The sequence below is a fragment of the Dasypus novemcinctus genome, chromosome 14 (genome assembly GCF_030445035.2).
Source record: "Dasypus novemcinctus isolate mDasNov1 chromosome 14, mDasNov1.1.hap2, whole genome shotgun sequence".
NCBI lineage: Eukaryota > Metazoa > Chordata > Mammalia > Cingulata > Dasypodidae > Dasypus > Dasypus novemcinctus.
In genome coordinates, this window is record NC_080686.1 from 71,339,626 (window position 1) to 71,354,147 (window position 14,522).

Consider the following 14,522-nt stretch of genomic DNA (forward strand, 5'->3'; position numbering starts at 1 on the left):
ACAATTCTACAACTGTTTCACTATTCTCATTAAGTAATGGCAAAAGAGTATTTACTCTTAAAAAAGAGTAACTAGCAATCATGTATTACTTCAAGGGTATCACTTTGATAAATCATCGTGCTATGCTACACACATGGAAGCTAAAGAAGATGGTTCTGAGTCTGCAGCATCACAAAATTTAAAAGTTAGGATTTTTAATAAATCACTACTGGGTTGTTAGTTTTAATTAACTGGAACCCTATTAAGTATAACTTTCCAATGAATGGAAACTTCCAAGAATTGAAAATGTTCTTACTTAATGCTGATACACTGGTGGATGCGACAAAAAGTCTCAAATATGAAGAGACGAGCATTTTCAATGAAATCCTCAAGACAAGCCACCAAAAAGAAGTCATTCACAAGAACCTGTGCATATAAAATATAAAAGGGGAAAAAATTTAATGACACTGACAAGCAATTTTCAAAAATCAATTCCAATATTTTCTGTCTGCTTTACTTGTTACTAATATCATGAATCCTGCACCACAGCACTTTCCAGAACTATGGTCAAACCTCTAACAATCTGAACAAGCAGTAAAAGAATGCTGTGGTAAAAAGACCTAAGAATTGGAATATTTCCTTATTTCACTGATGACTTTAAGTAACAGAGCAACCTTCTGACAAAGTAGCTTTGTCCTGTCCATTATCCTACATAAATGCTCTGAAGATAACTTATCTTTTTTCAGCTATGTAAAACAAATAGTTATTAATGGACTGAAGATATTAGTATTTCAGTGACAGTAAGTAGACTTGGAAATATACAAAGCAAAAAAATGCAACGGGTGGCTTCTATTTTACAGATGGTATTATAAATAAAAGCGGATATTTTAACTTCAAGAATAGCAACCAAGTGTCCTCTGCCTCTTCTGGATTCACATCCAGGTCTAGATAGTTAGTGTAAATATACACCAATATTTACTTTAATAATATCTGCATCTAACTACATAAACACAAGTTATCAAACTGGAGTTCTAATTTTATATTTTGTCTAATGTTTTCATATCACCTATGAACTTAGATTTGCAGGATACATTATTTTTTTCCTTAGAGAAATAAGATCTCAATTCTTTGACAAATTTTTCTATTCTGTGCCAGAATGTGGGTTCAAAGATGAAGGTGACAAATAGAAACCAGTGAATTTGATAAACACAGCTAAACCACCTTCCCTAACTTAAGGAACACACAATGTCAACAAAATTCAAAATGTCTTCATGCCAGCACATTCCTCCATCTTATGATTAATAAAGGTAATACTGATATAAGTCACTATAAAGTTAACTCTTGGAATACATAAAAATTTTAAAATGTTATTAATTTATAAGTAAAAGTTCATACTTACTGATTCACATTCTCTTAGCTTTTTCTGAGCCCCATCAAAATCAAAGTTAACATATAAGCATTCAACAAACTCTGTAATTGGATCTTTATATGTGTAAGACTCCTGTAAAAGTAATTCAAAGTCCAAGTTGAATCCCGTTCAACATTGTCTAGTAGACTGCCCCCAAAATAGCCCAACCTTCCTGTTTTTAACTCCTTTACCATCAATTTACAGCAAAGTAGCGAGTATCATCTCAAAGTATTTGCTCCTATCCTGATTCCATAACACACCTTAAGCTTATAATGCCTTACAAAGTTATCTAAATTCTCAAACTAGAATAATTCTAAACGCTCTTCAAATTCTCCAATAACCAAAAATCTCCCTTAATCAATAAAGAAGAGTGATGAATTTCTCCAGGTATAAGGATATTCATAGCCTTCTGAATGAGAATTATTTTTTTGTATTTAATTTATTCTTATATCAAATAGATTTTTTTTTTTAAATTCATACTTATTGCTAAGAAGTTCACTGAACATTAACTATTGGGACTACAGCTTTTGCACAACTTGGGGACTATTAAAAATATATTTTATATAAAGGTCACACCTTTGGAGACATGCTGCTAGTGACCCACCAACCAACAGTTCCAGGTTCCAGATATACTTCATTTTTCACAAAAGCAACACAGACATATAATGTATATTAATATCAACTTTGCAGACAGCAATAATCATTCACACCCCACTTATGTGTATTTTAGACTTAAATAAATGTCCATTTGGGACACCTCTGAATTTCATGTACACGTTCCACCTATTTTGAAAACATTTTTATCTTAAGAACAAAAAGTCTTGCTTTAAAAAATGAGGTTAAACCTAAAGTTTAGACATTTTAAAGAACCAATAAAGACTTTAGCATATACCTGTTGAATAACTTTGACTAGATCTTTTAGCACCTGCCGGCGTTTTCGGACATCTTTGTTTGTTATGACAGCTGTAGTCAAATAGCGGAGAATATGAGGACACATTGTCTGGATTGCATTAAGATACCTAAGGAAAAAATGATTATTATTTAAAACATACCAGGCTTTCCTTGATCTATAATTACATGTAATTTAAAGACAGCACTCAAACAGCCCATTGGATTGCACTGTTTCAGTAACCTAAGATTTCAAACACTGGAAGTATGAATATTATAAGGGAAGGGCATCCCCTCCAAGGAAATAAGGAAATGGAATCCAACTTCAAGAATTTTAAACTGGTAAGAAGGCCAGCTGGTATTCCCAATTAGAAATAAGAAGACAGACTCATTTAAGAGATTCAGAATCCTATTATCATTGTTAAGCAAAAGGATTTTAGAAGACCCTTAAACTTGCTCTTGGCCTGTTCCAAAAGACTGCTAAGCTATGACTTTCAGCCATTTACATATTAGAATATATGAAAAACAAAAAAAATCTATGCATAAAGCACTCATCATAATCAGAAAAATCAGGTACTTAAAAGAATTTAGAATCCAAGGGATAAAAGCCTGGAAACAGTAGGGCAAAGGAAAACTTCTATGGTCTTACAGGGCCTGGACTACATTGGTAGCAGTGAGGATGAGAAAGGAAGGAATAGATGTCAGGTGTCAACAGAGCCTTAACTAACATTATCTTGCTATTCTGATGGTCAGCAGCTGGCAACACCATGTCATTTGATGTTCATCCTTATTTTGGAATTATCTGAATTCACATTCTTATAGAATCAGCAAATACATATTTAGTGCAAACACAAGCAAAACCACAGATGTGGTTAATACTTGAATACACAAACACCTCTTACTAAAACATCTCAAAAACAAAATGGAATTAGGGTATAAATCTTAACATTTCCTGGGTCATGAATTTCTTAGAAAATCTGATGAAATGTTAAGTTAAAATAATATGCAAAGAGGAGGTAATGTATGTATAAGATTCTGCAGTAAGCTGCTTCTAGCAAGATAAATTTGAATTATCAAGAGCAGAAAGGGAAGGACAATTAAGAATAAGAGACTAGTATTAGCAATGGCAGAAAAGAAAAAAAGAGGCATGCCATGTTTGGGGGAAGGAGAAGAGCATATATTCGAAACAAACAAAGATGTAACTAGAAAGGTCATTTAAGGCTAGACTGGCAAGCACTTTGTATGCTAAGTGTATTTAAAATTTATTCTACTCATTGGAGAATAATAAAAGGCATATTTTAAGCAGAGGAGTTTATGTTTAAAAAATATAATTTCTGTGATTGTATAGAAGTTGACTGAAAGCAAGCAGAAACTGGAGACGTGGAAACCTAATACTCAACAGAAGCAATTACACAGGATAAAAAAAGAAACAAATGGAAAAACTTACGGGAAGAATTTACAGAACATTCTGATTAATTAATTAGGATCATAAAGGAGAGAATCAAGAATGAAAATTATAGCTTGGATTTTGTCATAAGAACAAAGTGTAGATTTTAGTACAAGGGATTATAAATTCAGTTTTAATTAAGATGTTTCAAAGTCCCTACAGGATATTCAATCAGAGACATCAAGACTTCAGCTTGTGGAGTCCTCTGTAAATGAATGGAAAGTGAAGTTAAGAAAATGGCTTAGACTAACCATGACCTTTGTGCTACTATGTTCTTTCATGTTTGATACTTCCCTGTCTTATCATCAACTCTGTAAATCCAAATTTAAGGATCAATTAAATTTTCATCTTCAAAGGACTCTCCTAACTTTTCCAAGTGTTACCGAAAACTGTAGTACCTACAGTGTGCATGAATACTGGTGGATTTAGTTAAACATAATCTTGTGCTGTTTCTTGTGTTATTAGTTTGGATCGTAATCTATGTAAGAACAGACGCTACACCTCTATTTTTTAAATCAAACTTTATTAACAATAGGAGTCGTAGTATTTATCTTGTTCCGAAGTGTAATTTCATGACAGTTTTTGTTATTTTTTCTTCATGGCACAACTCTGTTCCAACTGTACAATTATAAGGACATTTTTCAAGAGTATCTCATAACTGCACGTCAGAAAATTTAGTAATGAAAATATAATTAAAATATGCCCCCAAATTTAAAATAATAAGTATTGTGTGCAGGATATTATTAGAATATAAAAAATGAAAACTTTGTCAAGTATGCTTATAATCTAGTCGGGGAAATAAGGCAATAAAAGGTTTATTTATTTTAACAGCACTAAATTGTTAACTACCAACTAGAAGATAGAAGCAATGTATAGGAATGATTTCAGGAAGGCAGTAAACCTGAGCTAGACCCTGAAAATTAGGTAGAAAAAAGAGGGGTATTTTAAAGAGAAGTTGAAATTGAAAGCAGGATATTAAGAAGAATTTCAGAGGATTTTTAGATGGAGACCTTAGAGGTCATCCTGAGCTAGAGCAAGTAAAATACCTGCATGAAAGAGTTTTCTTGTCAGAAACTAATTAGAATAGGGGGAAAAATGGCAGAAAAGGTCAGTCAGAACAAATTCAGATACCATCTAGCTGACATGTTAATAGTAAAACTTGAAATTCCCTAGGCAATTCATGTTATTTTATTTAGAAACAAACACTCATTTGATAACTGAATTTTAAATATTTCTTTTTACAACTAGAGTATAACTAGGGCGTTGTATTACAATGCATTCTTTTCCCTAATGGGACCTACATTTAGCGGCTAAGTCTCATCTCTAATAGCCTAAGAACACTGTTATTACGCCTGATATCCTACATACTACGATACATTTAAAAATTCAACATTTTTTTAAGGTGCAAATCATCTCTATTTTAGATTCAGAATAAATGATAGCAGAACGGTAATTTATATCATATATAAGAGGCTTTAACCTGAATTGGCATCTATATGTTTACTTTAAGGACAAATGTGTATTATCACCAAAGTATATCCACATTAAAAAAAAAAAAAAGAAGTCTGAAATTCAGCACTTCATATAAAGTATCAATTTAATGTACACTCAACCATATTAAATTGTATTACAATGCTATTAGAAATTAGTAACAGAAAGATGTATTTTCTCTATTAATCTCTACTATCAGAAACAAATGAAAACTGCTTGACTACAGACATAAGCAATTACACACTCAAATTCAATAGTAAGCAGATATATTCCACTTAAAGAATATGCAATCCAGGGAGCAGATGTCGCTCAAGCAGTTGAGTTCCTGCTTCCCACATGTGAGGGCCTGGGTTCAATCCCTGGCTCCAGTACTGGGGAAAAAGAAAAGAAAAAAGGAAAAAAGCAATCCAGGAAGATGGCTCAAACATTGATCTGCCAAGCTAACTGGCTAAATAAAAAATCACAATAGCCCATGAAGAAATTACTAATGAGGAAGAAGATATGATTATTCTTTGGCAAGTACAAAAAAGTAAGCACAGTATTTTGGGGAACAACTAAAAGTTGTAATACTACTAAGCAGAACACTTCTTTTCCACATTTTGCTAATAGGCTACTACTGTTAAAAAATAGTTCCACAGGCATACGGGTTCTTACTGGGGATATAAAAATGTTCTAAAGCTGATTTATGATGCTATTTGCTCCACTCGATAAAGTTATTAAATATCATTGAATTGTCAACAAAGAAAATCTATTGGTACCTTAGGACAAATCAAGATAATGAGACCAAACTATATACTGTATTTTCACTACCATACACCTGCAGTAGGGGAAAAAAAGGCCAGTTTCATTTAGGAATGTCCTTGATGGGGCAGAAAAAAAAATTTTTTTTAATCCCAATCCTTGAGTATTCATCTTTTAAATAATCTGTATAACTAAATGGGAAGTATAAAGCTCTTTTGCTGTATGTTTCAATGTCATGGCTATCTTAAGGAATACACTTGTGCAAATGAATTATGACTTGTAAACTGAATAAGATGTTTTCACAGAACTCCATTTTTATTTGAAAGAATCACAGAGAAACCATTGCTATTCAGACTTGGGTATGTAGCATACATTTTCTAGAAAATGAATGAAATGAACCTGTCACTGCTTTCAATGATAAAATTTGAGCTTTCAAGAAAAGAAGAATTTTGGAAAATTTGTATCTGCCACCAGGAGCTTAACTGCTTTCCAATATTTAAACTCCTTTCTAATGGGTTTGGTAGTGCTATTAATGAATATGATTTGATAATTTATAAAACAATGGAGCAAAACATTTGGAGATCTGCATTAATCACTGAACCAGTATTTTCCAAATAACCAATGCATGATGCAAAGTGCAAGACAAAACAATACAGTTTAATATATGAGAATAGTTTAATATATGAGAATGCAAAAAAAAAAGTTCATCAACATGGTTTCATATTTCACATTAAAATAATATTTAAAATTTAAACTACTACTACTTGTTGAGTTTTGGTGCATTTTCAAACAAGAATATCCACAATTATATGAAGAGGTTATTAAAGCACACCTTTCTTTTCCAAATACATCTATGTGTAAGACTAGACTTCTCTTCATATACTTCAACCAAAATACTACATCAGAACAGACTGAATGAAAAACAGATGAAAATCCATCTGTCAAGCCAGAAATTGAAGAGGCTGCAAAACTGTAAAACATCACTCTTCTCACCAAATTCCTTTTTATTTATTTTTCCCCAAAATCTATTACTAGTCAAATTAATCTATTTTCTACTATATTTAAGTCACATAATATTTTGTTTTTGTTTTAATTTCTAGTACAATATATATCAATAAATATAGCCCACATAAAATTACTCAACGTTTTGACACTGTAAAAGGATTCCAAGACCAAAAAGTTTAAGAACTTAAACTTTTAATATTCCCCAAAATAATTTTAAGGTCAACTTTTTTCCTTCCAAACATCCAGTGGCTCCTCATGGTGTATCTGTGCAAGGTTTTTTTGGGTTGGGGTGTGGGCCCTGTGTGTTATCACGAAGTTAGATAGCGAATACTAACCCCCACATGAGTACTTTTTTTTTAATGCTCCAAAATGACCTGTATATCCATCAGGACCAAGTACTTTAGGCAGCATACTTTAAAAACAATAAAAAAACTCTTAAAATTCTTTCCTTAGTTTATTAATCTAATCTAATAAGGAGGTTACACTTGTATCCACTGGGGCATTTCAAGTTTTGGAGAATATCTTTAGGTATACTTAGTGTTTCTACATGATTTTTAGTTTTTATTTTATCATCTGTCATATAAAGTTATTTTCACTTTTAATTATTTTTCATCTTTTTTTGCTTATTACCAGTCACCAAAAATGACCAGTTTCTATATAAGCAATCTCAACTTTTTATAATGCATTGCTGATTTTATTTTCATTGCCTTTATGTTATTGAGCTTGTAATAAAGGTTTTAAAAGTTGAATAAATATCTTTAATAGTAAAATATTTTAAAATATGAGTTCATTTATAAATGCTGCTTAGGCAGTTAAAGATTTCATAATTTATTGAAAAGTTAATTTCCTTGATTCATTATAGCATAAGTTATACTTAAGTTTTTCTGAATTTACTTTTTTTTGTTTGATCTAACATTGTTAGTTTTATTGTATTCTGTCTAGATAATAAAGTGTCAATTTAAAAAAATAATTTATTGCAAGTTTTTGATTGCCTAAGATGTTTTTGCATATGAACCATGGAAATACAAATGAAAGTATTAAACCTATTAGAACATAGTTTGATAATTTAGTATGTTGTAATTCTAAGTTGCTATTTTAACTATAATTCTATAACAACAAACTTTCATGCTTTTTTTTTTTTTTAGGAGGTACCAGGGATTGAGAAGGAGGTACTTAACCCTAAGCAGCATCTACTACTCAAGAAGAGTCAGTTTTTTCATTTGTTTTTTTAGGAGGTACTGGGGATCAAACCCAGGACTGTGTACATGGGAAGCAGGCACTCAAAAACTTGAGCTACATCCGCTTCCCCTTCATCTTATTTTAAAATTTAAAAATTCTATATTTTTGGTTTTCCTTTAGCAAAAGTTTGATTTGTATCTTAAAAATTTCTAGGGTCTTGATTGTATGGTTTACTAGATCCCACACCTATAGCAAACGGTTCTACTAAAAAATTAAACATTCTGTTTTAATTTCATATTACCCATAAAGTTGTTAGGAACTTTATGGTTCTGCTTCCCCCTTATCTGAATTACAGAATTTTCAAAGTGGGATTGAATACTTTTATTTTCCTTATTTGCATGTTTCTTTTCATCACCTGAAAATCTTCAAAGAGCCAAATTAATTGATTTGTTTTTTTCGGGAAAATTAACTGTAAAAAACACAGAAGTTGAATGTGGAAAGTGAGTCTACCAGGGAGCAGCATGGAAAACCATTCCTTAGTGATTAACACAGTTGAATTCAGCAAATGCTTTCCTTATTGTTAACCTGAATTAGGCCTCTAAATTGGAGTCAGCTGCCACATGCTCCAAAGTTAGGATCAATTCTGTTCATTAAGGGTAAACTCATCTTTTCACCACTTAGGTTATCAATTAATACTTAATGCAGTCATAGGGATTATTAAGGCAGTAGGTAAAGAACTAAACATTAAGTGTTAGCTTTTAATTTCTTGTTTTTAATGAATGTATGATTAAACTCTGTAAATACTGAGAAATATATCTTCAATTTCCATGAGTTTCAAACTCTCATAAACATCTTTTTTTCTAGATGCATAATTTAACATTAAAGGCAAGTATATAGCTCTCTCTAATCACCAAATTCCCAAAACCCTTGCAATAATTTACGAATCATCTTTCTGGATACTCCAGATCCATCCAATATTGATATGTCTCAACTACTGTGTGAGAGTTCAACTGCCGGTATCACAGATAAAAAGGCCTGTTAGTGTAAAATATAATGGCTACACAAAGAGTGTAGGAAAAAAGTAATTCTCAAGAATCAGGATATAAGGGGGAATAAGACAGCTCTCTGAAAAGTAAATAGTGCACTGATCAGGGAGAGAAAATTACCAAATTGGAAAGATCGGAAAAGAACCTCATAAAATTAATATATTTAAATAAATATTGAAGGAGAGATATGTGAGAGGTACTGATCTGAAATGGAATTAGAAGATAATTAAAAATAAATCTTGGAAATGCCCAATCCAATTTTAGGATGAGATACAGGAATAAAAATATGCATGGTCCAAGTCTTAGTGGCTGAACTATTCTAATTGTGAAGATGGATATCTTGGACCAGTTTAACTTGACAGAATCATTAGACATTACAACCATAAAAATTAACTCTCTTCTGATTCCAAGTACTCATAAAACAACTGTTTATTATACTGCTTTTCATGTATTAAACCTACAAAGTGAGAATAAACCAGCCACATGTTTCATGTAATTAGTTCTCTTACCACTTATACTTTTCATTATAAGTAACTGATAGCATTCCGGATTCATCCATCAGTCTTTCTGAGCTTGGTTTATCTTTGTTCTTCATGACTACCACTACAATACCACCAAATAAAGTTGCAGAGCTAACTGCTAAAAGACAGAATGAAGTAATACCGCCCTTACAGTGAGGAGTGGGCTTGGAAATAAAATAAAACAACAAAACTTTTCCACTTCCTTTTTACTTCCTTCAATATAGGATCCATGATTTATATAACTTTTTTTTTTTTTTTTTTTGAAGTACTGGGGCTGGGGCTGGAGGCTTGAACCCAAGACCTCATATGTGGGTAGCTGGCACTCAACCACTAAGCAATATTAGCAACCCTGAGTTGGTTTTTTCATTTGTTTGTTTTTGTTTTCTGTTTTTTTTTTAGGAGGTACTGGGGATCAAACACCAGGACCTTGTATGTGGGAAGCAGGCGCTCAACGGCTTGAGCTATACCCACTCCCCTACATAAGTCTTAAAATTGCAAACAACCAGCAAAAATACTTAAGTAATAATATAGTACCAAAATCTGTCTTTAATACTGAATTTCCCACAAACAGGACTTCTCTGAGAAAGAATACAGTTCAATGAGCCTCTTATGCATAGATCAGTGAATTATATTAATCTAAAAGGCATTCCTGAATGTTATAAAAGATTGCTAATAAAGAAATAACTATGATGCCACATTAATTATAAAATATCACTTCTCTTTTCATTTATTCACATTTAAAATTACAACTTTGGATTGCAGAGAAATATCACATCTTTTACCTCACTTAATGCTAAATGTGGTTTTCATTTTTTCTTGTTTCAAAGAAAGAAAAGAAAAAATAATTCCCTGTTCCAAAAATTTGTTTTAGTAGCAGATACTCTGCCCAAGTTCACTTTTAACTTGCTGGACCAGCAAGTCCTAAGAGGAAGAACACTAAACTTCTGCAATATTAACATGAAAAATAAACCAGGCATAATTTTGTTATAAGTGCTTCTATTAATCTGATTCGGGGGAACATTTAGCATTTAACACAGAGAACAAACACACGCCATTAAGAAATTGTTCCTGGTTTTTCCATGGAAGAATTACTGGCACTTTTTGTGCTACCACAAATAACTTAAGTTTCTTTTAAAAAATTTTAAGCATTTTCAATTAAGCAAATCTACCACATGAAGAGGAAAAAATGCTAGAGGAGTACATTTTAAGCTTTAAAGAAATTCATATAATTTTATATAGTTAAAACTAAAATTATATATAAAATAACTTACTGTGGCTGGTAAAGGAAGAGATCAATAATATTATCTCGACCTTTGGGGTGGTTGAAGAAAACAAATAGAGACCAGTGAATAAGCCATGTTCGCTGCTGAAGAGACTGGAGTGGAGAACTCACAGACTAAAGGGTTAAAAACAGATAAAGGAAAACTATTATTATATGAGAAAAAAGCATTGGAACACACATTGCTGGTCTCAGGAATAAAATTAAAAACTAGCACTCTTTAAGGCACATAGCAGGGTCATTAATGTTTGGAGTCTGATTCCCTGTACCTTCTATTCACTACATGATCCCCAATGTTCAAAAGTATTATCCTGTTCTCAGAGAAAGATTCACTAATATCCACTAAACCATTCTTAGAGTCTATAAATTGCACTCATTTAAAAAAAACACAATAAATAAATATTCCATAGTAAGTGGTTTTCTTAGACATTAACTGTAGATAAAAACTGGCAACTTTTGCACAGGATTCTCAATACTACCTGGCACTGACAGTATTGTCTCATTTTTCATTGGTAATTATAAAAAGACACCGTAGCTGCAACAAAAATAAAAACTGAGTTCCTTTCTCTGAAAGCCAAAAGAAGTTTGGTGGTTTCCTTTAAGCAGATTCAGAGAAACTAGCCAACCCACAGACCCACTATAATTTTTATGTCAGGTCAATGAAAGCAAATCTGAACATTTTCGTTTAGTTTATTTTTTAAGTAGTATTTTCCTAGTCAGAAAGTATGAAGGATACATAAATTGGTAGAGAGATAAGAATTACTCTGAAAAAGTGCAACTCACGTTATTATCTATGGTCTCTTTTAATCGTGTAAGGTCTTCCATGGCTGCATCCCAATTCTGCATTAAGATTTCAGAGGCCAGTTTCCCCCAGAGTGAACTCAAAGCATTTCTATCTGTTGCTGGAACCTGTTTAAGCAATAATAATTAATTATATACGGAATACTCTGGATGAAAAATATATAATGTATATTTTATACTCTACATAACCATCGAGCCTAGTAAAAGACCTATAGCTCTCCACCCACTCTAGTTATGTAAGTTCTTATTGTATCACACTTTAAACAGATTCAAACAACTTCCGTTTAGCTTAATTTACTGAAAATACTCAAGTCTTTGATATTCAGTCTGGATTAAAAAAAAAAGAAGGTTAAACTTAAAACCAGCCAACAGCAGCACAATTTAATTTTCATGTTCAGATAAGTTTTATACAATTAGACAAATTTTAGGCATCCAAAACTTTGGGAACCAATTTAGATTTCAAGCATACACGCTTTCCACGTATGAGGGCCCGCCCCCCAAAAAAGAGCTTTTCTCATAAAATTCTATCAAAGATCCTATAACATATCTAATATTTTTAATCTTCATTTTATAGATGGGGAACTATAATGCATGGAGAGTGCAACTTGTCCAAAATTATTATTCTAATAAATAACTGCTATATTCAGATTTAAGCACAAACACCTTGATTTCAGAGCCATGAGGGCTATAAATTTTATACCACACTCTTAACCTACACAAAAAGGAGAACTAAGGGCTATCCCCTCCTCTTCTCTCTACTGGTGAAGGTCACAAACCCAATACACCTAAAAAGACCAAGCTAATAACAAAAATCAGTAAAGTAGGACTTCCCCAGCATAAGGAAATGGAAGTAGACAGAATGATACTGAATTGACCTGCACTCCAAGTTGAAATTAATTTTCACTGAAGCACTTACATGGTAATATACCTGAAATATATTATCAAGCTTCAGAGAAAATATAATTAGTATATGTTATAATTAAAAGTTAAATAAAATTGGTTGGGCAGGACTGGAAATCCAACCAAATATTCTGGCTCTACCACTTAATATAAATAGCTGAAACTTCTGTGCTTTAGCATCCTCATCTGTTAAATGGGGAAGAGTACTACAACCCACCTCGGTTGTAAGGATTGAATGACATAATACATATAAAGGGATTATAACATTATCTGATAGACAGATGAAAATATTACAGGTTCTCTAAACTTATGGGACTATGAACATATCTAATTCAGACTCTGTCATTATATATTCTTTTGATGGCAGAAAATAAATGAACTAACATTTAGCAAACTCTAAGAAAAAGCAAATTAATATAGAGACTAAATATGTGGCTCCCATTTTGAAACAAATCCATGAAAGCACTGGTTCTTACTATTATCAGCAAATATGTCCACAAAACACTTTGTACATGAATATTCACGACAGTTTTATTTATAATAGATGAAACTGGAAATAATCCAAATGCTCATCAACAGGTAAACAATTAAACTGTAGTAAATACATATAATGGAATACTACTAAGCAATAAAAAGAATCTAACTCCTAATATATACAATGACATGAATTATTTAGGTAATCAAAATAAGACAGACACAAGCACATATATTGTATCATTCCATTTATATGAAATTCTAAATCAGGCAAAATTAATCTACAGAAACAGAAAGTAGATCAATGGATAAATAGAACTAGGGGTGGGGAATAATTACAATGGGAGCACAAGGGGTCTAAGTTGACAGAAATAGTCTTTATCTTGATTGGGTGGTGATTACATACGTATATACATTTACCAAAACATCAAAATAACAAGATGATTTATAAATATCCATAAAACGATTGCTCTATTTATAAAGGATAAAATGTTTGAGTATTAACATATTTTGTCAAATCTATGATGCCAACAATTTTTATTTACATGATTATGTTTCCAAAGCCAAAATCAACACTATCAATTAATATAAGATGCCACCATCTTATAAAAAGTACAAGTAGTTTATCAGGAGTGATACAAGAAGCACTGGTAAAGGAGTGGTGAAGCGAGACAAGAAAGTAAAGGAAACCAATTAAAAGTATATGAAAGAGTATATCACTGCAAAGACAGCAACAATTTTAAGACACATCCCAGTATCAGACATAAAAATGTGAAAAACTATGTATCTGAGAATGGATATGAAAGACACCTTTTACACTAATATCAAACAGAATACATCAGACCTAAAACTTCAGTCAAGGTCCTAAAGCTTCCAAAAATCATCTTTATTCAAGCTGGCTTGAGCCTCAAGGAAAACTATCTTTAACCCCAACAGTATGTACTTCACAGTAATTTTAAATCCTAAATTAAAAAAAAAAAAAGGTTAGAAAATGATTACCATCAGTCACAACATCTTAAGATGACTTTTATTTCAAAGGGCTGATGGAAGGGGTGAGATTATATATTGGAGGGCATATTTTAACAAAATAATTAACAACCAGAAGTTAATATTTTCCAGAAAAAGAGTCCAAAAATTCCTACCAAACTTGCTCTATCATTTTCATTTCAAATTAATTAATTTCTTAGAGCATAACTCGAAGAAGTTTAACAAACAAGGTACACCTAAACACTCCTGAAAGTATTCTAAAAATCATGTCTTTTTAAAATAAAGGTCAATTCTAGGGTCACACAGCTTTAATTTATACAACACTGACCTACAATAGGTCACTCAGAGAGTCAAATTCTAATCTCAGATCATAGTT

The 14,522-nt window shown here is 31.9% G+C and overlaps 1 protein-coding gene across 1 annotated transcript in view; it reads right to left on the reverse strand.

The window, feature by feature from the left end:
• The window catches only part of EIF3E (eukaryotic translation initiation factor 3 subunit E), a 45,284-nt gene that overhangs the window by 16,361 nt on the left and 14,401 nt on the right, over positions 1-14,522 (reverse strand). Inside the window, exons 6-10 of the mRNA XM_058275913.1 lie at positions 11,768-11,893; positions 10,977-11,101; positions 2,280-2,406; positions 1,379-1,480; positions 296-405 (exon numbers count right to left, since the gene is read on the reverse strand). Coding sequence (XP_058131896.1) covers positions 296-405; positions 1,379-1,480; positions 2,280-2,406; positions 10,977-11,101; positions 11,768-11,893 — 590 coding nt within the window. The remainder of the gene's footprint in view (positions 1-295; positions 406-1,378; positions 1,481-2,279; positions 2,407-10,976; positions 11,102-11,767; positions 11,894-14,522) is intronic.